General features: G+C 42.5%; 1 protein-coding gene across 1 annotated transcript; it reads right to left on the reverse strand.

Moving 5' to 3' along the window:
* Nucleotides 1–2,964: 2,964 nt before the first annotated feature.
* ythdc1 (YTH N6-methyladenosine RNA binding protein C1) lies at nucleotides 2,965–25,473 on the reverse strand. The gene is made up of 17 exons (XM_083641509.1): nucleotides 25,300–25,473; nucleotides 21,578–21,679; nucleotides 20,858–21,249; nucleotides 20,427–20,615; nucleotides 20,033–20,228; nucleotides 19,640–19,702; nucleotides 18,861–18,955; nucleotides 15,975–16,083; nucleotides 14,587–14,704; nucleotides 12,369–12,453; nucleotides 11,771–11,934; nucleotides 9,103–9,182; nucleotides 7,553–7,589; nucleotides 6,209–6,248; nucleotides 5,796–5,861; nucleotides 4,506–4,706; nucleotides 2,965–3,509 (listed from the first exon to the last, which is right to left on the reverse strand). The coding sequence occupies exons 1-17, from the start codon at nucleotides 25,325–25,327 to the stop codon at nucleotides 3,309–3,311; spliced, it is 2,166 nt and encodes a 721-aa protein (XP_083497635.1). The 5' UTR covers nucleotides 25,328–25,473; the 3' UTR covers nucleotides 2,965–3,308.
* Nucleotides 25,474–25,535: the final 62 nt, after the last annotated feature.

A 25,535-nucleotide genomic window follows, 5' to 3' on the forward strand; every position in this document is an offset into this window, starting at 1 on the left:
AGTGGGGGTTTTTTCGGGGGGGGGGGGGGGTTCCTTGAATGAGCGTAGTTTAGGATTGGTGTTTTCCAAATGTCAAATTTGAAAACAAAATAAATAATTACGGTAATAGTGTTATTACAAAGTTGAATTTTATAGGAACGGGAATAGAGTACCACAGGGAGGGATGACGCATTTTTGTAGGCCAACCCAGAAGTCGGTGCACTTCCGATTCCCTCATCTCAAAGTCAATGGGATTTTTCTATGGGGATAATAACCACAAATGAGGCCCACCTCTATTAGCACCAACATTGAGTCTGATACTGTAGATTTAGATTTTTTTTTGTGCATTGTCAATTTTAAAGACCCCTCCCCCCATTATGAAGCCCAAAAAATGCTTTTGGGCCTCCAGCTATTTATAAAAAGCATGCATTTTATTACTTTCTCCAGGTGTTTTGTAGGTAAGGCTTCCAATTTAAAGATTTTACTGGTCATTACATTGATGTCATTTTGATGGCATCATTTCCATGTTTGGTATATTGGTATCTTATATTAAAAGGGAGCAAGTGGGCAATGTTTGTTTGCTTGCTTGTTTCAAGAATTTTGACCGGCTGGAAGTGTAAAGAGTGACCTGATGGAGCTGGATTTTTTAATTGGGCAATTGCCTTAATTACCTAATGATGATGTCGTCAGTGATGTCATCCTTCCTGGCTGAGGCTATAAGTTCAGTATCATCAAAATCACACAAGAATGTATAATTTGAAAATGTTCAACAATATGTATTGTCCCTAAATAAATAAATAAAAATTGTACTCTTACCTGCCCCAGTAAAGAGCACCTGTCATATAAGCCATCAGAACCATGCAGCACTTCCTCCACCCGTTGTAAACACTGAAGATATTTTATATTCTTTGACAAAGTACCCCAAAAAAGTTTTTAAATAACGTTTGGTAATACTTTATAATTACATTCAGTCGGAAGTGATTTATAAGCCTTTAGTTAATTAACTAACCATTTACAAAACAATATACATTTGTAGATTATTAATAAATGCTATGTTAAAGGGATACACCACTTTTTTGGAAGTGTAGCTCATTTGCCCCCACATAAAGGCTGAATTATGCTCACCCTGCCGTGAAGGGCGCGGGGGTGGAGCGAGGGCCGGGCGCGTCAAATTACGTAAATTTGTTGGGCGTGGTTATTCGCTAGCTCCGTCTGGTGCTCGCCTTGTGCATGATTTTTTTTCTAACAGCGCGAGCAGCGCACGGCTTCTCTCCAAACATGTCCGCTTTCAAGCCACTGAACCCTAAACACTGAGCTGTGTTTTCGCCACATTTCTTGACCCATGTGGTAGGCTATAAACTTTGATTTGCAACTGTTCGTTTTTAGTAATTTCACCAAGTAAATGTGTTGTGTTGAGAGCATTATTGAGAGAGATTAAAAGCAGCACAGAGTAGGCTATCAGGGCTGAGAAGTAAAACGGCTTTCAGTAAAAACAAGTTTGGTGATTTGATTCCTTCATGTGCTGATGTGCGGTCGTTTGAGAGTGAAAGCGCACTCAGTACTGCACATAATAGCGTTTCATTGCGACTTTTCACGGGCTGTTCTCACCATTGTACAATACATGCTGATCACTTTCTGAGTATAATGGCATCTGCCCCAGCGCGAGGTCTGCACGGAGACTCGCGGGGCCCCACCCCACGGAGCTTTGCTTGAGTATAAGAGCACCTTAACCAAGATACACCATGCCTTACCGGCACTGTCCGCTCAGTTTACAGTGAGCTACAGTCGTGAAGTTAGTAATTATCGCCATAGAATGGAGGCTAATGGTACAGCTGTTAAAAATCTGCCAAAACACACATCTCACTGTGCCAAAATACATGTTGTGCTTCGGGTACTCACCACATAATGAAATATTAATCCAAAATGCACATAATTGGTCTTTTTGGAAGGAAAAGAGGTAGCCGGCACTACTTTCCAAACATGGCCGCCAACCTCTTTTCCTTCCAAAGACAGATTATGTGCATTTTGGATTAACATTTCATCGTGTGGGGAGTACCTGAAGCACATGTATTTTGGCGCCGTGAGATGTATGTTTTGGCAGATTTTTAACAGCTGTACCATTAGCCTCCATTCTATGGCAATAATTACTAACTTCACGACTGTAGCTCACTGTGAACTGAGCGGACAGTGCCGGTAAGGCATGGTGTATCTTGGTTATGTTGGGGGGATGTGGCAAATGAGCTAAACTTCCCAAAAAGTGGTGTATCCCTTTAACATATCACAAATGTGTTGTAAGTAAGCTATAAACCTTTAAGAAATGAAGTGTTCCTCACCTGTTATAAATGATCCCCTAATCTAAAGTGTAAACCAATGAGCAATTTGAATGAGATGAACAGTGAACCACAACCAGTCGTACAGGTGGACGACTGTTACAGCCGTGAGAATACAACCCAACGTCGAGCCTGAGTGCCTGCAGAGGTCCTGAGATAGTTTGGCTGGGAGAGGGACTGCGGTCACACCCACATAGTACGGTATACGCCGTATAACAATATCTTTTCATTGATTCTCGTGTTTTTGAGATTGTACAATGGGAGTTTAACATGTTTCTATGTCCTATGGGTCATAAAACTCACTGCATAAATGAAGAAAAAGACCAAAGTTGGATGTTTTGTTCGCTTTTTTCCCCCTGGCAGCAGTGTTATCTAAGGAGGTATAAAAATTATTTAAAAAAAATCTATACTACAATGGTTTCCAAAATTCAGCAGCCCATTTTACCTCAGACAGGTTTTAAAAAGGTTACAGGAGAAGTTCACCTGAAAATGAATATCTACATTTGTGTGTGCAACACCCAACCACATCTCATAACTTTTGTTAAGTTAAGTGATTGATTCCTTCAATAATTTTCAGAAACTTTCAAATATTTTCAAGGCCTGCGAAAAACAAGTTTTAAGACTCAAAAATTGACCAAAATTACTCTTCCGTGTTTTTATTTTGTAAACATAACAGCAGAAAATTAAAATGTAGCACTATTGTATGACATTTCACAATTTAATTTCTATTGGCTAACAATTCTCCACAATGATCCCATTATATATATATACATAATACATACATATATATATATATATATATATGTATATATACATGTATATATATACATATATATATATATATACACACATATATATATATAAAATATGGACAAAAACAAGCAGGGTTTTCAAAATCAAAGCCCTCCACAAGCTTGACATTCGGTTTTGTTTAGTTACATTTGACAGAAAAAAGGAAACAGCTGTTACATCATCCCAGGAGTGTGACTCCACCCCCTTTCACCTGCGGTACCTCCCCCTCTCCTTCTCCCTCTCTCGATCCCTCTCTCTGTCCCTGCCTCGCTCTCTCTCTCTCTCCCTCGTTCGTCCGTCACGTGGCGCCCCTCGCTCTCTCTCTCGCTGGCGATCGCGCTCTCGCCGGCTGCTCACCACCGCCTGTGTGCGGCGCAGGAAGTCGTCCACACGCATGTCGTAGTCATGCTGCATGAGATAGAGACAGACACAGAGAGACAGGTTTAGTTAGACTTTAAACGTCTTACCCTTTCAAAGTACATCACAAACAGTCCATTCTGCTGCGACTCTACAGCACTGCTTAATCCAGAACCTTACTTCCGGGCACTATTGTGAGGTAAAAAAAAAAAAAGGTTCTATTGGAGCTTATCTCTATGGCTCTGTGTGACGCAACTCATGGGGCGGTAGATTTTGAACGATGCAGCCAATCAGATTTTACCGTAGCAATTCCTCCAGCAAAACCCGGAAATGCTGACTTGTGATTCAGAACCTCCGTCACTGGAAGCGTGCTGACGTAAGACGTTGGGTCTGACTACGTGAGACTACCAAAGACAAGTACGAGTCGAGTCCCCATTCCCTGAGTCCGAAGTTACCGGACATGGTGGAACACATGTTCCTGCCCTTGCACCAGATTGAATAATGTCACAGTATTAATATAGCTATAAATATCTTATGCCAAATTATTAGGGCCTATTAAAAAAAAAGTCAAAGTCCTCATCTCCAACTTCCGAGTCCAAGGCAATCGGTGATCAAGTCCAAGTTGAGTCACGAGTCCAGGACTCGACTACAACACTGAGTGAAGGTGTGGAATAAAAATAAAAAATATTATAAATATAGGCCACGTCTTTGTATACAGTACAAACTCTATTAAGGTTTATTCATACCATGGTCTGGATGAAAACTTGATTCTGATTGGCTGCAAGGTGTCCATTATTTTCTGATAATGTACACCTAAGTAATTCAAGTCAAACGGTCTGTTCGCCGTGACCGCTCGTTACAAGAACAGCTTCTTCCCAACTGCCATCACTCATCAACAAGGCCTGAAAGCACCCTCTACCAAGGACCCCCCCCCCCCCACACACACACACACACACACTAAGCTTATAATGCATTGTAAAATTGATGAGTTATGAGTAACTCTAAAATGCATGGAAGTCTATGTTAACTTGTGTAAAGTGAGCACACCGGACTCGAGGCGAAGGTGCGTGTGGGCCGTTTGTCCCTGTAGCGTTGTGGGTTGGGTGCGTTGGGTAGGTGTTGCGGGGGCAGGTGGGGCTGGTGGTGGTGGTAGGGGGCCTGTGGGGGTGGGGGCGGGTGGTGGTGGTGGTGATGGTGGTAGTATGGTGGGTGGTGGTGGGGCGGCTGCTCCACGCCCGGGTACGGCGCCTGGGGGGAGAGCAAGAGACAATGGATTAAAAAATAAAAATATTAAGCAATTAAACTTTTAAAAAAAAAGTAACATTGAACTGAGCAAAAAATCTATATGGTCCAATTTGCTAATTTGTAGAGCACACTCAGGAGACCATAGCCACTTCTAAACATGAAGTCTGGACCATGTCCGGCTAGCCAGAGCGGGATATTTTCTGGTTTTACCTTTCTAGACATGACGGGTCTTTGTTTATAAACAGCTGGAAATAATATTTTTTTTTCTGCCGATGGTGAGTAGAGCGGGCGGGGGGAGCACGGGGGAGGATATATATATATATAGAGAGAGAGAGAGTCGCTGTCGGGGCGGGTTTTATTTTTTGTCATAAATCAATGTCACTGGCCACCCTTCACGTCTGTGTGGGTTTTACAAAATGTAACCAATGGAAAAGCATTAAAACGATCTTGTGAGTATTTCTCGGAACATCATTCGCCCTCAATCTGTCACTCAAACCTCAAAATTCCTCCCCTACCTCCGTCTGTACCCCCCCAGGCAGGACACTATACCCGGAAAAAAGACACGGCAGACGCGCTGTGTATTTCTGATATCGTTTTGTTTAATCCTGGCTTCCTCTGATGTAAATAGATCAATCAAATGTTTTCGAGTTATCCCTAGGCTGCAAACTTGTTTAAACTATGCAAATTGGAAGTGGTTTCTGATGAGAATAATGTTTACGTTAGTGAGCTTCTTCTCATCCCATGATAGAGCCCCTCTCTCGGCCATGGGAGAGTGGGAACTCCGTTGCTGCTGTTCCGCGCCCCCCCCCCGGCCTGTGTGCTCCAGAAGGGAGAATGCGCGGCTGCTCGGCTGGGAGAGAGTGCCTCCAACTCAGACTGATAACATAAACATCATCATTTGAGCTTATTCAGGTAATTCAGGGAAGACATGTTTTTTTTTACTTCCTGAAAAGCTACTCTTTTGGAGATTTGAGTTTTCGCCCCGACAGCAACGATATGTAGAATCGTCCTTATTGTATATTGTTCGGGTTCATCATATCAGTGTGTACCTACCAAAAACATTTTAATAAATAAATAAAAATCTGATCATACCAAAGCTTGCCAAGGCGCAGGGGGGCCAACACCATGATGATAGTCCCTCATATAGTCGTTATAGGACTGAAAATACAGAGAAAGTGACAGTTTAGAAAAAGCAACCCTAAAGCCCCCCACACATAATCCCTGGTAAAACAACTCTGTGCCCACTGTGCTGCTGTTCTCCTATGGGGAGAGTGGTGCCTCCCAACTATGCGGCAGTGCAACCCTTGGCGTTGCGCACCACTCGAATTTGCCACTGTGCTCTGAGGTCAAAGTTCTAATTGTTTCTCCTCGATTACCACTGACCTTTCTTGAGCGCAACCAATATTGACCATGCTCGTCGCTCTACCTCGTGGTGAGAAGAGAAGATCTCTAAATATGTAAAGGCAGCTTAACATGCTAATGCACACACTTAAGGTTCCACTCACCCCATTCAGGAAAACATCTCTTCGGACGCCAGAGAATCGCCTGTGAAACGACAACAAAATTGTAATATATTGATAAACATTTAACTTGTGATAACTTTTCCCGTGTAAAAAAATTAAGAAAGTCATCTCATAATTTAACACATTCCTTGAACCCTCTTTCTTGTACAAAGATTTTTGTAATTTCCTGAATTTCATGGAAAATGTTTTAGTTATGACTTTTCTGAGATGAGGGCATCACAAGGCAAATGCAGGTCAGGCCGTCAGTCAGTGAGTCAGTATCCATTTCTAAACATGCAGTGAATTCCTGAACATTACTCAGATTGCCTGCATGTTAAGCAACAAATGTCCGGTATGAGTGTGCTAATCTAATATGTCTGTAGTTCTTTATAGATCTAGCCTCTTAATTTTGCTCTCAAAGTGCACCAGATTGAAGCATTTTACTTTAAAATGGACACAATTTTCTAACCCCCCCCCCCCCCCCCCCCCAGTCAGTTAGTGATTCAGTTAGTCAGTCGGCGTATCAGTCAGTCAGTCAGTGAATCAGTGAGTCGCACCAACGGAAGTCCAAAATTCTTGCTCGTCACATGACTCACGTAGCCCCATTCCATAGGCTCCATTCTAGCATCAACCTATAGTGGACCTTTAAGGATAGTTCCAGGAAGTACATGGCAGTCCATTTGAATGCATAAAATAAAGCTGATGATAATATACAATTTGATTCTTTAAACGTCTTACCCTTTCCAAGTAAATCACAACTGCATTCTCCTGCAACTCTACAGCGCTGCTTAATCCAAAACCTTACTATCACGAGGTAAAAAAAAACTGGTCCATTGGAGTGAATGGAGATAACGCAAATCATATCTCTGAAATCAATCTCTAATGCTTCTGATGTGGCATCATGTCATGTCTGTCAACCAGCAGCACTGAACTCAATCCAGGCTCCCGTTGTGAAAACAAAAGTGAAACTTAACATTCCACAGTTGGCAACAGGGATTTGCAAACCATAACATGTCTTGGCTTCCATACAAACTTTAACAGTAGGGAATGTAATCTTGTGGTATATAGGTAATGTTGGTGGAATTAAGTAATTTGACGGTTGCAATGCTTCAGTGAAGAGAATTAAAGACACGTTGTGGGTCTGCACAGTGTGCTTGTAAAAAAAGAAAAAAAGGTTCTCAGTTTATCAAACTTCTTTTACAAAGTTTTTGTAAATTACTGAAATTGAAATTCTTGCAGAAGTTGGTGCAGTGTACTCAATTTTGTATGAAAGGTTGCAACGGTTTAAATTTCCTTTGTACTTTCGGGAAACTAGGAAGAGCTAGCAGCGCACTAGCAGTCTTTTACCTGTCTACAGGCTGGTTACGAAGATCTTGGATGAAACCTGTGGGGGGGAAATGACAATAGATATGTATATGTATATGTATATATATATATATATATATATATATATATATATATATATATATATATATATATAGAAACGGTGAGGAAACGATAGAAGAAAAAACCCTTGGCTCCGATTGGCTGAGCCACATTCACACCACCTCTGAATTTGTGGTAGACCGATTTTCGAATAGCTTGAATTTGCTTCTTTCACAATACTTTGTTGTTTCTAAAGAAAAACAAACATTGTTTAAATAAATTAAAGAAAAAATAGACAATGTAAGAAATAAATTAAATAAACAAATATATAATTTGAATAATGAATAATAGTAATTACTAATATAAATACATAATCTAAATACACATTCAACACTTTACAGGAAAAACACCCGTACAAACCGTGTAGAATAAAAAATAAAAATAAACTAAAAACAGAACTAAAGTAAACAATCTGCAAACCAAATCTTAAAAAGTTGATTTTATATCTAACCAAATGTTTAGACAGATGGATTTAAATCATTCTATAAAAATTGCTGCCAACTTCAAAGGCAACATTGTTTTTAGCTTTAGATTCACTACTTTATTAATTATTAATAAACATAAATCAAATCTTCAGACTAACTTTGTCTTTAAGAAAACCATGTTATTTTCTCTAGGGAGACCAAAAATTCTAAAAACCTTCAAGAGTTTGTCTTTCTTGAAGTTGTCATGTTAGAGTGCTTATCAACTAATTACATCAAATACCAAATTTTGACTTTTCAACGACTTTCAAGGTGTTTCTTGATTCAAGGACTCCAAGACAAGAAAAAATTGTCAAATTAGTTCTTTTCACTTATTTAAGTGGTAAAATTGGGATCTAATCAAGAAAAAAAATCCCATACACAACCTGGAAAGTCCTCAAAAGGTCTGGAAAGGTTTTGAAAGGTGATTTTTCTCACTTTCAAACTCAAGTTAGGTGACAAAATTGTGTGTATTCTCTGGTCTAAAAACAAAAGAAAACATACACACAAAGTTCCAAATGCTAATATTGTCCAGGGCCCAGAATCACAAAATCTTGAGATCAAAAAACCTTCTCAAGTGCAATTTTTTTTAAACTCTGGTTTCCTAAGAAACAAACTCACGAAGAAACGGCATTGTTAAAATAACACTTATGGAAATTCTGGGGACTAAGCAGCCAAATCAAATAAAACCTGACCTGGAACGTGACTGGAAAGTCCTTAATGGTTTAATAAAAATGCACAACCTTTCCAGGATTTTCAAGGTCATTTGAACCTCTGCTGCGAATTACATGACCTGGAAACTCCTTGAAAGTGGAAAAATGCACTTTCTTTATTTTACCTTTCCAGGCACTTCAGGCAAACTGGAACTCCTGCTGCAAATGTTTTGAACCACTTTTGCAGTATCATCGTATTCTAAATAGCAACTGAAGATGGTAAAAAAAAAGTGAATTCTGGTGTCCATCCAAACAAAATAAAAATTCCCAAGTAAAAGCTCCAAATCCCGATATTGACCTGGTCGTTGGTTGAATTCTGGCGGGTATTCCACGCGGGGCCGCTTCCTGCCGTGGATGTCGTATTCCTCGGGTCGACGCCTACATAAACAGGTGTGAAAATAAGACACAAATACAAACCAAAATACCCCAAAATGTGGGGGTTTGGAACTCCAATACACATCATGACATTCTCAGGGTTAGCATTTCTGACCATTGTTAAATCTAAGAAAAAAAAATGTTAGATTTGTCTGGGTTCAAATTCCAGGATCTACGCGTTTTCCCGCAACTATTTTGACATTTTCTGTTTTCAATTGAATGAAGGTTGAGAATTTCCCATTTCTAACAATCTGAATAATTTAAAACCTTCATCACTTGCATTACAGTCTAAAAGATACGATTTCCAATTATAGTAAACATGCATTTAGGTTCGTACTGTAACTTTCTTAAAACCTCATTCCTGTGGGAAAAGCTTCTATATATTTATATAAAATACTTACACAGACAGACAGACACACAAACTGCAGCCATCAAGGATTTCCCTATACCTTGTTATTTCTGTCAAGTTTTGATGGGGAAAAACTTAACATTTTCAATGCTTCCCATTATGTTTTAGAAAGTTGTAGTATAATTGTTAGATGTCTTAAAACCAAATCTTTACCAGAAATATTCTAAAAATAGTTTTCAATGATATCCCTTAATGTTAAAATGTATTTCTGTCCTCGACTGCCTATTTTTATGGAAAATACTTAGAATATATATAATATTCTCTATGTCTATTCTATTTATTATATTTTCCAAAACAAATCCGATAATTTTTAATATTTCAAATAACATTTCAAAGACTACATTTAATAAATGTTTTTCTGTACTTACCACCCTATATATATTTTTTTACAATAACCCGACAACGGTCTTCACAACTTCCCGCTAGCTTAATCCTGGAAATTGTCAAACAAAACTTAACACAACTTCAATAAAATTTTAAATAAGAAGCCTATTAAAGTGGCAACATACCGCTCTCCAGTAGGGGGGGAGGGGGGGGTTTGTGACCAAAACATTTTTGTGTGTGCATTAAAAAACAGTTCGTATCATCCTCATCAAAGTCCATCTTAAGGGGTTTTTCCCCTTTCTTTGACAAATTATAACAAAGGGAGGGAGGAGGGGGGTGGGGGACGTGGTGATGATGATGATGCAGTCCCGTCAATCAAACAGACCCCGCCCCGTCCCCCTCCTCCCCACCAATCAGTCTTTTTACAGAAACAAACTGTGGTAGGCAGGTCGTATTTCCCCCACCCCGTTTTTTTGGTTGTAACGGCACTTGCCCCCATTTTCCTTTTTTCCTCTTTCTGCTCAGTCCATTTCGGGAAAAGAAGGGAGGGCATTCCCTCACCTACAACCCCCAAATCACTACCACCACACACACAATCATCAGTTCATAGAGAAAATCTGCCACTTTTTTGAAAATTTCAGTTCGTCGTCGTCGGCAACTTTACTTTTTCAGTTTTTTTAAAGGTGTGTGTGTGGAAGGGGGGTAAAGGGGTTATTCAGTTCATTCACTAGAGGGCGAGTGGTGGTGGTGGGGTGAGGCGTTTAGGGGCAAGCAGCACATTTTCAGTTCAAAGATGTAAGGGATTTTTGTTGTTGCAAGTCCATTCTTTCTTTTTGTTTTATCTTAAACAGATCAGCCCCACCACCTCCGACAACCCCACCCCCCAACCATCTTCCCTTCCCAAGAGTCCATAAGGGATGCCCCTTGCACCTCACCAGCTACCCCCCGCAGCAAACAGGAAGCGCCAACTGCGTAAGACAGTCCAGCCGTATCCAAAACCCGGAACCGACCGACAATTTGAGGATGTATGGATGGATAGTCCCTCGCTCCCTCTCTTTTTTCCACTCATCCTCTCTCTCTTTTGGCGACTCACTGCACCTCTAGCTCGACCTTCCCTCCCTCTTGCCCCACCCCAAACTCAAAGAGTCCAGCGAGAGAGGCTCGTCCGGGCAAAAGCAGCCACTTTTCCTGTCCTTTTTTTGGAACTGCCATCTTCCTCGTTTTTATTTAAACTGACAAACCAGTCCAAAAAAACCTCAACAAAAAAAACGAGGACTTATAGAACTTCCCAGCGAAACTCCTGCAAAGAAAAAGCTTTTTTTAGCGACAAATTTAACAAGATAACTTCAAATTCAAACTTCTGACTACTTGCACAACTCCACTACTTCCTGAAATGAGTAGGGCATCTTGGTTTCCTGTCCTACACTATTGGATGAACTGATTAATGTCAGGTGTGCCTGACTGCTGCAGTCACAACAACAGTGATCAGGCACACCTGATTGATCAGTTCATCCAATAGTGTAGGACAGGAAACCACTATGCCCTACTCATTTCAGGAAGTAGTGGACTTGTGCAAGTAGTCTAATGTTTGCGTTTTACTTGGAATTTTTTTCCTATCTTCCACCTTTAAAAGCTAACAACCACCCCGATTTTTCTTGATATCCCCTGAATTTGCGTGGAAACTCCAACAAGAAGAGAAACAAATGCTAGCGTATGTTTTAGCTAGCGTCAGCCGAGAAAACTGCTTGGCCGGCGTCTCCCTCATCCAGCAGGCAGCGCTGTGGTCCGAGCGTGGGTTGCAGGAGCAGCAGTAGTAGAAGTAGCAGAAGAAGTAGTAGGGGGTCGTCTGTGCGCTAACCTTCCCGGGTCACGGTGAGGCGGTCGGCCGCGCGGACGCTGCTCCGACGGTGTGTGGTGGCGGCCGACCTTGCGGCGGACCTTGCGCACCACCTGGTACGTATCCACGCTCTCATCCAATGGGAAGAGGGCACAGAGCTGGGCTCCCACATCTGGCTGGATCTCCTGAAGAGGAAGAAGATGATGAAACAACGTGGTTAAGACATTTCTGGGAGGATCTTGATGCTGGATTTGATACATATTAGTTATTGAAATCATTGGGCAAGAAACTTCTGGGAGAATCTTGATGCGGCAGGGCCTGAAATTCAGTGCGGGATTGCGGGTAATCCGCATATCTTCGGCAATTCCCACACCGGCCACCGGTGTCAGTAATAGTTCGAATTTACGGATAGGACCTTTAACCAATGCTTAATAGTGTATAGTTATCATAAAGTGTTACCAATGTGGGTTGTTTTTCATTTTTATATCACTTTATTAGTTTATACTGTCTTTATTTCATTTTATTTATAAATTAATAGACTTTTATTTTCTTGTATTTGCAAATATACAAGGAATATACAAGGATATTATTTTGAATACCAAGATATTGTTTGGCTTACTTGTCCATCGCGTCCGATCTTGACGGGCTTGTGCTCGTTCCACGGGTTGGCGAGGTGTGCTGTCTTGGTGAAGGGTAACTCCCGCCTGAAGAAGGGGGGAAAAAATAAAAAAATGAAATGTGACATCATTGACTCAAAAAAATAAAAAATACTTGAATGGCAAAATCGATAATGCTAAATGACAGCTCAGACAACGTAAAACGTGTTGTCAGCATAACTGACCAATCAACACTTTTGGTAACTAATGACTTTTCCCCTTGAACTGAATGCAGTGGATGTTTACATGTGTAGTTTACATGTCTGGACCTTGAACTGAATCCAGTGTTTTGTTTATACAGTTAGGTCCATATTTGGACATTGGACACAATCTTCTTCATTTTGGTTCTGTACACATGGTTGTATTTGTTTGCCTTGCCACGCACATGCTAAAAAAAAGAAAAAGCATTTTTAGTATTCGAATATATTCGAACGAATATGTTTTGTTTAGAGGGAATATTCAAATATGATTTTGGGGCAATTTTGACAGCCCTAGACCCAGATGTTCAAATTTCAGTAACATCGGTAATACGAGGGATCAGTGATGGCAAACCAAAGGCTTACTACAGGCAATTTTATAATGGGACCCTATGGAGCGAGCCTTGAGTGTCTCACTCTAACAGGCTGTGCTTTTTACTTAATTCACTTCATCATTTTAAAAACTGCGACAGTTCACACAACTTTAACACGACATACGTATATTATACATCAAACCCTTGACCTACTTCTGCTCTCACTCGGAATGTCAAAATATAAGCGATGTGATGTATAGTTTTTGAGGTAAATGTTTGTTTGGGACAACTCATACTAGTTAACTCTGCTGCGGTTCCGCATTTCCGGGGTCTTTGTGATACGCTGATTCGTCCTATATCATCAGTGACCTCATCAGTGACATCATAAATTATGTCACATGTACCAGTATGCTGATTTTTCCCCTCAGAATTCTGACTTTAATCTGAGAATTCAGACTTTTTTCTCAGAATTCTGACATTAAAATAACCCCCCCCCCCCTCAGAATTCTGACTTTAATCTAAGAATTCAAACTTTTTTCTCCGAATTCTGACATTAAAATCATTTCCCCCCCTCAGATTTCTGATTTTAATCTGAGAATTTGGACTTTTTTCTCAAAATGCTGACATTAAACTCAGAATCCTGACGTAAACTCAGAACTCATTACATACATTAAATACATTTTTCACATGTGGCCCTAATCCTCTTTTTAAATTGTGTATGGTATAAAAGATTGGGGGAGCACAGAGTTGTGGACCAAGGCAGCTCAGCAGGCAAAGTACTAAACAAAATTGAGAAGGGAGCTCCTTGAATTTTACAAAAGTAGTATTTAATCCCAAAGTAATATATTCGTGTACACAGCAGTGTTACAGACAGAATATATCTTCAAATAAAAGATTGGGGAAAATACATTACACCCAGGGGTACTCACAGCAGTGGTAATTTCGTCGACGAAAACCGACGAAGATTTTTCATCGACTACCTATTTTCACTGATTAAAACTATGAAGGATACAAATGACTAAAATGTGACTAAAACTAATAAGCATTTTAGTCTAAAGTCTAAAACTAAATCTAAAATAGCTGCCAAAATTAACACTGATGGAGAGTCTAGGCTAGAGCTATCAAGCTGGTAAGGAATCCGGATATTACACAAGTAAAAGTGTTAAGAGTTAAATGTTGCTTTATGAATTTCACTTGATACAACCTTTCAACCTTGATTCCAATTTCCAATGCCTGTATTGGCCTAATTGAATTAGTTTAAAGACAGAAAACATTTTGACTAGAAGTAATGACTAAAAGTTGACTAAAATGTAACGACTTTTCGTCGACTAAAACTGGACTAAAACATTTTGCGTTGTCGTCGACTAAAACTAGACGAAAACTATCAAGGATAGAAATGACTAAAATGTACTAAAACTAAGTGTTTCCATTCCAAGACTAAGACTAAATCTAAAATAGCTGCCAAAATTAACACTGACATACAGTTACGTCAGGGGTACGCAAAAAAATGTAGTACCCTTCGGAGGTTACAGGACTGCATTTAAAAAATTTGAGAACCACTGGTTTAGAGTCTCTTGTCCATGCTCTCTTGTAGTTGCTGTTCTTTCATTTTACTTTTTTCAGTAAATTGTTCAGTACATTTTGTGGTTTTTCAGGAGTTTTATGTTTACCTGCAGAGCCAGTCGATCTTGAAGACCCCACCCAGCATCTTGGCATTCATGCCAGCCGGTAAAACCCAGTGGATGGGGGAGCCGCCATGGTGTGACTCTGATGACAGACGGGCAAAACCTGGGCCCAAAAAAGAAAGAAAAAAAACGTTTACACATCAAATGTTATACATAGAAAACACTCAATTTAAAATCAAAAACAAAAAAAAACAGTATAGCCAGGGTTCATGCTAGTAGAGCAGCCAGATATGAAAAGTGAAACTTTGTGTAAGACGATCAGTTTTGCCAGATTAGGCTGTTGAGCCAGTCCCCAAGCTATCAAGTTCTTATCCAGGAGAATTTAAAATCAAGTTAAAATGTGTCAATATCCAACTTTTTTTGTTTTCTTTTTTTCTTAGCCTACACTCAGTGCTGTTATTGGGTTGCTGGGATTTGTATGGAAATTGGTGTGCATATTCCAGTTAAGGCCTCAAAGGGGAATCAAACTCCAACAAACGGTTCTCGAGATACGCGAAGGACAGACATACAGAAGTCGATCGGATGGACCGTCCTGGAGATACGTGAAAGCTGTGATCTTATTGGTTGAATTGTACAAAGTTTACCACTGGAATTTCTCGGGTTCCAGCAACACACCCGCCAAGTTTGAAGTCGATCGGACGAATGGTCGAGATAAACCGCTTTTTGTTGCCAGTAGGTGGCACTATGACTATGCATAAGTCCAAATTGCATGAAATGCAGCACCGCACTCCAGCAAGCACACTCCGCAAGTTTGAAGTCAATCGGACTAATGTTTCTTGAGATAAACTGCTTTTTGTGTTGCCAGGAGGTGGCGCTATGTAAAATTGCAAGAAATTCAGCACTGTCTCGTGTTCCCAGCAGCACACTCCCAAAGTTTGAAGTCGATAGACCCTTTTCACGGGGGCCATTTTGTGTCGAAAAGGCAGGGTAAACACAGGTGCAAGCAAAACACTAATGAGGGTTTCCAAATTCCAATCATGGAAGTTGGAAACCCTCATTAGTGTTTTGCTTGCACCTGTGTTTACCCTGCCTTTTCGACACAAAATGGCCCCCGTGAGAAGGGTCTATCGGATGAACGGTTCTCAAGATAAACCGCTTTTTGTGTTGCCAGTAGGTGGTGCTGTGCAAGAAAAGACCACCAAAATCTCATCAGTTCATCCTTGAGTCCAAGTGGACGTTTGAGCCAAATTTGAAGCAATTCCATCAAGGCGTTCCTGAGATATCGCGTTAATGAGAATCGGACGGACAACCTGAAACCATAATGCCTCCAAGCCATGCTACAGAGGCATAATAACTGACAGGAAATAAGCTAGGTTTCAAACTGTATCCTAGCAACACAATTCCGCAAAAAACGTCTAGATTGTATATTGTACCTTGGAACTTGCCACTCTCTCGCACAGAGAAGACGAGGACCACGCTGCGGGCCGAGCGGAATGCCGCGTTCAGCTTCTTCTCGTTGACAGGCAGAGTGGACCACACGCCCTGAGAGAGACAGACAGCACATTTAAACACATCAGTCAGCTTCTTCTCATTGACAGGCAGAGTGGACCACACGCCCTGAGAGAGACAGACAGCACATTTAAACACATCAGTCAGCTTCTTCTCATTGACAGGCAGAGTGGACCACACGCCCTGAGAGACAGACAGCACATTTAAACACATCAGTCAGCTTCTTCTCATTGACAGGCAGAGTGGACCACACGCCCTGAGAGACAGAGAGCACATTTAAACACATCAGTCAGCTTCTTCTCATTGACAGGCAGAGTGGACCACACGCCCTGAGAGACAGCACATTTAAACACATCAGTCAGCTTCTTCTCATTGACAGGCAGAGTGGACCACACGCCCTGAGAGACAGCACATTTAAACACATCAGTCAGCTTCTTCTCATTGACAGGCAGAGTGGACCACACGCCCTGAGAGACAGCACATTTAAAACACATCAGTCAGCTTCTTCTCATTGACAGGCAGAGTGGACCACACGCCCTGAGAGACAGCACATTTAAACACATCAGTCAGCTTCTTCTCATTGACAGGCAGAGTGGACCACACGCCCTGAGAGACAGCACATTTAAAACACATCAGTCAGCTTCTTCTCATTGACAGGCAGAGTGGACCACAGCACACGCCTCATAAAAGGTCCTCTCATAACAAGTGACGTGGACATTACCTCAAGCACAATATGAATTACTTATCTGGAAAAGTTATAAATAAAATATGAAAAAGTTGGCTCTTCATTCAATTCAGCCTTGTAAATAGCCCTCTCATAACACAGGGATGCAGACTCATGAGATAAAAAAGGGTGACAGACACACACACACACACATTAGGGCAGAAACAAAACAACTCAAATCTTATTTTGGGATTAAAAACAGTTGACTGTCACCTAAATGTGACTAGTTTGCATCCCTGACAACACGTGACATTTCATCATAAAATTATGAAAAAAAGGGAAAAAGTGACTTTTCACCACAGACGGGTGTGCTTTACTTGACACACATAACTGCAATTTTGGGTTGAATGGGAGAGAGTTTCAGTCTCAAATAATTTTCAACACAGTTTGTGCCTGTAGTTGTCATGCCAGTGAGGGCTGAGAACCCACTATCACACATTATGTTGTTGCACATATAGCACACTGGGGTTTAGGAGCGTCCTTACTTCCAATACAAGTGAAGCCAGGTCCTAGCCATGAGTCTAGGACCTGGCTCAGATACATCTCAACTGTTTATTACACTTTGTCCTAATTTTTTTAATGCAAATTTGGCAATATATCATTAAATATGCATCAATATATAAATGGAGCTGGGGCTCTGTTTGTTTGTTTCTCTGTCCCACTGTGATGTGATAAATCCCACTGTGACATCATCAGTGATGTCATAAATCCTACTGTGACATCCTCCGTGATGTCATAAATCCCACTGTGACATCATCAGTGATGTTATAAATCCCTGTCCCACTGTGACATCATCAGTGATGCTGGTCTCATCAGTGGGCTAGCTTGGGGTTGACAGAGGAAGTGATCCTGAAAGCTGTAGTTCCTCAAATGGCCACTTGAGGCTGGACCCAAAAGAGTCATTCCCGTTCACCTCCATGTGCCCGACTTTGTAACAGTGATTAAGCATGTTTACAGAATGGACTGAAAAACACGGTTTTGGCCTATATAGCTAATTTCACCTTTCAAAACAACTGTACGGTGAATTTTTAGATAACTCCCCTGTCAGATAGATGATAGACTATGTTTTAGGTGTGATTGACAGGTCGCCTGTCCAGTGATCGCGCAGCTCGCCGATCACGGACCAATAGAGGGTATGCATGTGATGTCACAGAGGCAGAAGTCACTGTGGGGTCACGCCCACTGAGTCACAGCAAGACTGAGCTTGAATGCAGTAATCAGCCTAGATAACTGACACCTGCTGCTCAGGGAGGAACTTGACACTCATTTTGACACTCATTCCCGATTGAGGGGGCGTGTTCCAGTGGGTGTGCATACCCTCTATAGACCAAATCACCGTGACGTCACCATGTAAACAAATTTACTTCCGGGTACCACTTGGGGAAGGCGGCAGGTTTAAATGTGCGTGTTGTCAAATAAATGCTGTCAAACCCTCTCGTTGTTTTCGGCCGACTACTTTCAATTTAATTGGTTAAACGGTTGGTAAACATGCTTGTCCGACGTATCTAGCCTTTCTTCTGTGTTTGTTTTATGTAGTGTTAGCTAGCTAATAACGTTTGTTTGTCTGTCAAACTCGCTGTTTTGCAGACTCATTAACGTAGAAGAGCCTGGTGACGCGAGGTTACGTTAACGTTACAAACAGAGCTACTGACGCCACGTTAATTTAATTTAGCGTCAAGTCTACTCTGGTCTGGTCCAACAGGTAAATTAGCTAGTCTGGTCGTTAGTGAAAGTGTTGTTATGAATGATATTAAACAACAACACAACACGGACGAACCATTTTTGTCTTCTTTGTCTGTTTTTGTCTTCAACACGTCAGTTTGTGCCGTCCACCGCCATTATAATGTGTGGACCTCAGGGGTACCCGGAAGTAAATGTAAACATCCCGCTGATTTGGTCTATAGCAGAAGGAGCTGCGGCTCTCAGAAACCTCCCATCTCGCGTGAGCTGCGCAAGAACCCCAAGATGCCGACAGACTACACTGGGCTTCAACAAACAACGGTAGGCTTTGTCCATATTATTTACCGTGGATGATTGACATGCACATATTCACATACACAGTGTATATTATAGTCATTGGTGGTACCTTAGCTTTAGCCAATGAGACATTCTCGTGGTTGTTGCTCTTGATTAAAAAGAAGCGTGCGTCTCGCAGGATGAAACGCAGTTTACTGGTCTGGTCTGTGAGGAACACAACAACAAGAGAAGACATGGTCAAATTTGTATCTGCGTTAAAGGACCAGGCTGTTGTTTTGAATGCTTTACCATCAACAAATCTTATGAAAATAACAACAATAATGAATTTGTTTTGCTAACAGAAATGCGTCTGTCTGTCTGGTCCATGTAGCCGGAGCTCAGAGCAGGCGGAGAACTCGACCCTTATTGATTGGGTTGAGTGATTAAAGGGTTGGGTGATTAAAGGGTTGGGTGGGCCCCGGAAGATTTTCAGATTCCAAAGTGGGCCGCGACATTCCTAAATTTGGGAACCCCTGCTTTAACCAATTGACAGAAAAGTAGGGCCATTGTAGGAGATTTTGCTTTAGCCCAGCGGTTGAGGTGGATTTTCTGAGGGAGATTTTTTTTTAACATAAGAATAAATAAAAATCAGCTGTTCACGTGGAGTCATTTGCTGACTCACCAGTTAAAAGCATCTCCTTAATCTCTATTTAAACCTGCATTGAAAATATAAAAAATTTAAAACTGTTAATATGATCTGAATCACTTCAACTCTCTACATTTCTCTCTCCACTCATTTTACCACATTTCATTTAAATTGCATTGAAAAATTGTAACTGTTCGTGAGAACAGGATCGTTTCCCAGTATATTACAGTGTGAAATCTATCGAAATAAAAACATCTGCTTACTCTCCATGCCTTTGCGAACGGCTCGGACCGAAGATGACAGCTTCTCCCGCTTTTTCTCAGAGCCTGTAAAAATAAAAGCAAAGAAAAAAAACATGATTACAGAGAGAAAACATGAAGTGAAACCTCCAATAAATAATACCTTCAGACAAAAACAGAAAAACATATTTTTGAAAAGAAAAAAAAACATGGGGGGATGGGACTGAATTACAAAGAATATAAAATAAAGATTTTGAGAGAGAGAAAAAGTTATGGGGGGGACTGAATTAAAAATAATGTACTGTATATATATATATATATATATATATATATATATATATATATACACACATGTATATATATTATGGGGGATAACAAAAGCATTTGAAAACAAACTGTAGAAAGCTTTGTGTCTACCTGAAGCATTGGAGGCAGAGCCTGAGCGTGCAGAGTCATCAGAGAAGCTGACGGAGGAGGCGGAGCGAGAGTCACCCGCCTCGCTGCGCGTGTCATATCCTCCAACCTCATTAGCCCCGCCCCCACGCCGCTCATACTCCTCCTCCTCCTCTTCTTCCTCCTCCACCTCCTCTTCCTCCTCGTCTTCCTCCTTCTCCTTTTTTAAAATACAAAAAGTACAGTTTCTCATTATAAAAGGTGCAGTACTTCACAGTATAAAAATTATGCAAAAATAAATGGTACATTAGCTAAATACAGCTAAATGCCGGTTGTGCCGTAAACCATGACTCACATCGGCAGCAAGTCAGCGGCAGTGCATATGCGTGACTCAGATCAAGTAGTTACAGGGTCATACCTCTTCCTCCTCCTCCATGCCCTCCTCCTCTTCCTCCTCCTCTTCCTCCTCTTCGCCGGCGGCGGAGGAGCTTCCCGTTTCCTGATCCGAACCGTACTCGGCCCCGCCCCCCGCAGCCGCGTCCTCCTCCTCTGATTGGTTGTCGTCATTGGGGGAGGGGCTCACTCGCCGCTCGTCACGTTGGAGTTTCTGGTGGGAGACAGACAATGTTCACTCTGAAAGAGTGGCTGGCAACTGCACGTGTCGGAGGAAGCATGTTGCTAGTCTACGGCTCTCCCCAGATCGGCAGAGGGTGGAGCAGCGACCGGGGCAGCAGGTGGAAAAATTGGGCCAGTACAAGTGGGGAGAAAATGGGGGGGAAATCAGAAAAAAAAAATCTAAGAAGCAAGGAAATCCTTTTTGACATTAAATGGGACCTTTAGCCGGCTCACCTCTGTCATGCCGTCCATCCCACGGTCGCCCTCTCGTCTCCGGCTGTCCTCGCTGACCCCGCCCCTCTTGGCAGGCTCGTGGGCGCCGCCCCCCCTCCGTGCCTTGCGCTCCTCATAATGCCGTAGTTCCTCCCCCCGGTAGCTGCTGGATGGCTGGCGGCCGCGAGATGCAGACTTCTTGCTGCCCGATGAGGCGTGCAGAGGAGGGGGCGGGCCTCTCTTTGAGGCGTGCTCAGGAGGGGGCGGGCCTCTCTTTGAGGCGTGCTGAGGGGGCGGGCCTCTCTTACTGAGAGGCCGTGAGGGGGCGTGGCCTGAGGATCCTGCAGTGTGAGCAGAGGGGCGGAGCCTCTTCAGGTCCTGGCTCGCAGAGCCCTCGCTCTTCCTCTTAGTTCCTGTACAGAGAGATGGAAGGAGAACAGGTGCTAGGTGATTTCTACGGAAAAAGATAACTTTGGCAAGTTTATTCAAGAAAAAAGCAGGGCGCACTACAAGTCTCCATGAAAAGTTAGATTACAATCTATGCCCAAGAGACCGCCATCAATAGAGAGGAGGATCCTTTAGTCTGGTGGAATGCCAATGAACCAAGGTTTTCCCTGCTGGCAAAGGTGGCCAGGAAATACCTTTGCATCTGTGCAACAACCAATTTAGAACCTACGGTACCCATCCCTAAGCACCAGTAATAGTAACAGTAGTAGCACAGTGATAGTAATGTAATAGTACCTTTTTTGTCCCCAGTGTCACGCTCGCTCTCTGGGATGTACAGGTCATCATCCTGGTCGGGGGCTTCGGTCAAAATGTCTTCCAAAACATTCAGCTCCCCCTCTGCAAACAGGAAACAGGCCAATTTCAATCACACCTTTACAATGCTGAGGACATGTCTCCCTATCCACCTTATTTTTGGCGGCCAATGATGCACCATGGGTGCTGCTTCCTTCTGCTGTCCCCCGTTACGTCTAGCTTGACACAACACAGCCCGTCTAATGTACCCGTCTGTAAACGGTGCAGCTGAGCTGATAAATGCCGACTTGTTCAACGAGCAACAGGTTAGCGGTTGTGATAGATAACATCATTAGGCTACATTCAGAGTGTTATTTTGTGACGAGCAAAATTTTAACGTCGGAGTTCGACAAGGAAATGCGATGCGAGGAGGCACGCGCTGCAGTCATGGGCTGCAGTGCAGAGTACTATCCAGGCAGCGTCAAGCCAGCGTAAACACACAGCTGCTCATGTTCTAGACCGGATATTGCTCCCAGAATTATTTTACAGCGGGGCCTCACAAAAATAAGGTGGATATCCTGATTAGTAATCACACATTTACAGTGCTGAGGAAATGTCTCCCTATATCCCAATTAGTAATCACCTAGGGCTGCTTAATCATCCCTACGATAGGAAAATATTGTCCAATCGTGGTCATTAGAGATTGGCGATAGACGATGGAGGGGGCCAGGGGGGTAGTACTGGGGGGATTGCTCTCACCTGCGGACGATTAATTTATAAAGTCGCTGCGATCCCGTTTGGCTGCACCACTGCAATGCACGTTTACTACAGCACAGAGGCAGGCGACTGAAGGAGTAGGCTATCACTCACTACATCACCACCCATGTTGAAAGGTGCAAAACAAATAACGTGGACGCTACAGATCCTGACCCACAACGTGTGTGTTGAATTCAACAAGCTGGCAGACAATGGACAGAATTATTGGCGGATAACGTTAGATTTGTGTGGGCTGGGCTGTTTGGAACCTAACAGAGGGATAGAAACACGTTTTTCTATCTCAGCAGCCTATGCAGTGGAGCGACTTCATGGAAACAGGTGAGTTGAATTTACAGTTGAAGACTTGTAACGTTACTCACATTGAGTTGAAAACAGGAAAGAATGTGAAGTTCTTTCTTTCACAAAACAATCGATTTCTACTCCCTCCTCCCACTTCTCTGAACTGGGCATAGGGTGCGCTTGTTTAACACCGCCTGCACCCCCCCCCCCCCCACACACACAGTTATTCTCCACCCTCGTAGCTGTTCTTCTCTGATGGTGGCTTGTAGCCTACTCCGGCTCCACAATAAGGAGATATGAGCATATCTCCTCCAGCCACCATTTTCGTGACGAGCTGGGAAATCTTCTCTGCCCTGACGGCATCACAACAACAGCGTTTGTTACCGCTAGCAAACCAGGAAATGCAAAACTGTTTTTCATCAGCCCCGTTGACGTTCTCCTTGTGCTTTATGCGCACGTAGTTAAGCATCAAACTAGTATGTCTATGTTTTGTAAGTTTAACTTTACATATCTTGCACTGCAGTCATTTAGTGGTGTTTCTCAAAATACTTCCAAACATTACTCTTATGCGGCGCCGTGCTACGTCGCTGTATCACCAGATCCTGGGCCACACCGGTACGTCAGATCAAACAGAGCAGGCTGTGCCACACCGGTACGTCAGATCCTTCTAATCTCGTTATCTCTCATATAATAAAAATATGACCCGCTTTGTGTCGTAAAATAAGCTATTCACAAGACATAAATACAGGCATTTCACATGCCCCGTTTTCCTCGTTATATACCTGATATCAGGTCGCAGTTCAAGCTGATTATAGTTTCAGCTGATGCTAATCAAACCGAAGTTGTCAGGGTGACTTAAACATAATTTAAAGCTGGAAATAAGTTCTGGGGTGTAAAAAAAAAAGAATTCTCCTTTAAAAACGACATGACTGGTGAAGACAAGCTAACGTTAACTTGCAAATTACGCTACGTTGGGCAAATGTTAATTTGGGTTAATTAAATTTCCAATTTCAACTTTTGATTACCTTTGAAAAGGAGTAAACAGAAATATCCTTGTTTGAGGAAGCAGCCACCCCGAGCCAGAGTGAGAACCATACAAACATGCATAGATCCATGCAAACATGAGGCATGAATAACAAAATCTTCCTCCTTCCGCTTTGGGCAAGGGGAACGTTAATCCCGGTGCTGTGATTGGTCGAGCTCTTTTTTGTTTGCTTTTCTGCAGGCAAGACGCTGCTGCCCATAGCTGCTGCCATTTGCTGTTAGACTTTAGTACTGCACGTGCACAATTGAATTTACAGGCATCAACGGCTTTTGCCGTAGTTTCAAGTGACACATCGTACCAGCGTACTTGGGTGTCAAATTGCGTGCCTGCTACGCAAAATGCTTGCAGGTTGGCAGGTCTGCACTTGTAACGTTACTCACACTGGGTTTAAAGAAGTGTACTAAGTTTCATGTTTACAACAGCTCCATCGACCACCGCTCACCGTCTGTGTGGCTACTGGCTGTTGGGTGCATTTGTGCTCACGGCAAGTGCCGGTGTGAGTTCCCCGTGTTAAAAACAGTGTTGGCCCGAAGGACCCCGCCCAGCCAGGAAACTAGAGACTGTCTCACGAAGCTACACCCCACGTTAGTTGGCTGTGTGCATATGGAGAGAAGAGGGGGGAAAACAACAACAATAAAGTGTTGATGCTGATTTGAGCGTCAATTAACATGGCAACGATTGAAGCTCCGAAGAGTCAATTTATTTGGGTCAGCCCTACTTAAAAGGGCGAAATTTTAATTCGAACAGATAATTAATCACGATGATCCGATGTAGAAGGCTCAGAGGTCGATGGGGCTCGGCTCACGATGGTCGATGCCATCGTCCATCATGCCAACCCTAATTCACAGACAGTATTTTATGTCAGGTAGCCTAACAAACATACAATGCTTTAAGTGCTATATTTCTACTGAGTCTTTATTGCTGGGTGATGGGTTGAAAATGTGGTGTAAGGTAAGGGCATGCCATGCAGCAGTAGAGCAATGCTGTGTTACAGAAAGTGTGCCAGATGATGCTCTCAAGGACGTCTGTTGCAGTTGTTGCAGTTCACCCGGGGTCGATTTACCTGATGCACACATTCCGAATGCACCGCCCACGAGGTCCCTGGTTGGTCAATTCATGTCTGTCGCGCATCTTCTTTTTTGGCTTGGGGGGCCACTTTTCAAGAGTTGTGTTCCCAGACGTAGATATCAACTACGGCTGGCACTGCGAGACTAGGCTAGAGCAACACGCTATCCCTGGCTGCTTTCCCGACCGTTTCAATGGAACATCGACAACTCGGCTGTGACGTCACTCAACCGTGAAATCCTTCACTTCCAGTTTTAAAGGAACGGGCCAGTACGAGTCCCTCTGCGACGACTCCCAATTTCTCGTGTGCATTTCTAGTTCTATACACTTCAATGGGTCACACATACCAGCCACCGGCGTTAGCCACCACAAAGCTAACATTAACACCCAGCACAAGCACCAAACACTGTATTCAAAACATGTGAAACGCTGCCAGAGACGTTAGCTAGCATGCTAAGTAAGCCATAACGTGTTGACGAGTCGCTTCTTTGTTAGCTTGAAAGCTAACCAGTCACGATCAAATAACAAACAAAAGACAGAGGAGAACAGAGCAGCATACCTTTGTCCTCGCGCCGGTCGGCCGCCATCGGAGCCGCGCGCTGCTCTCCCTCTGCAGCAAATAACACACAAACAGGCTTCAATCTGTCCGCTTATTAATTGATATTATTATTATATAAATCTACAGTTATATGCTCTGACGCGGAAATGGCGGAGGCTTCTTCTTCTTATTTTAGCTGCCCTACTACCCAGAATTCAGTGTGGGGCCTGGGGTTCTGACGTCGCGAGCCGTCTGCT

Source organism: Poromitra crassiceps, assembly GCF_964638095.1.
Source record: "Poromitra crassiceps genome assembly, chromosome: 8".
Taxonomy (NCBI): domain Eukaryota; kingdom Metazoa; phylum Chordata; class Actinopteri; order Beryciformes; family Melamphaidae; genus Poromitra; species Poromitra crassiceps.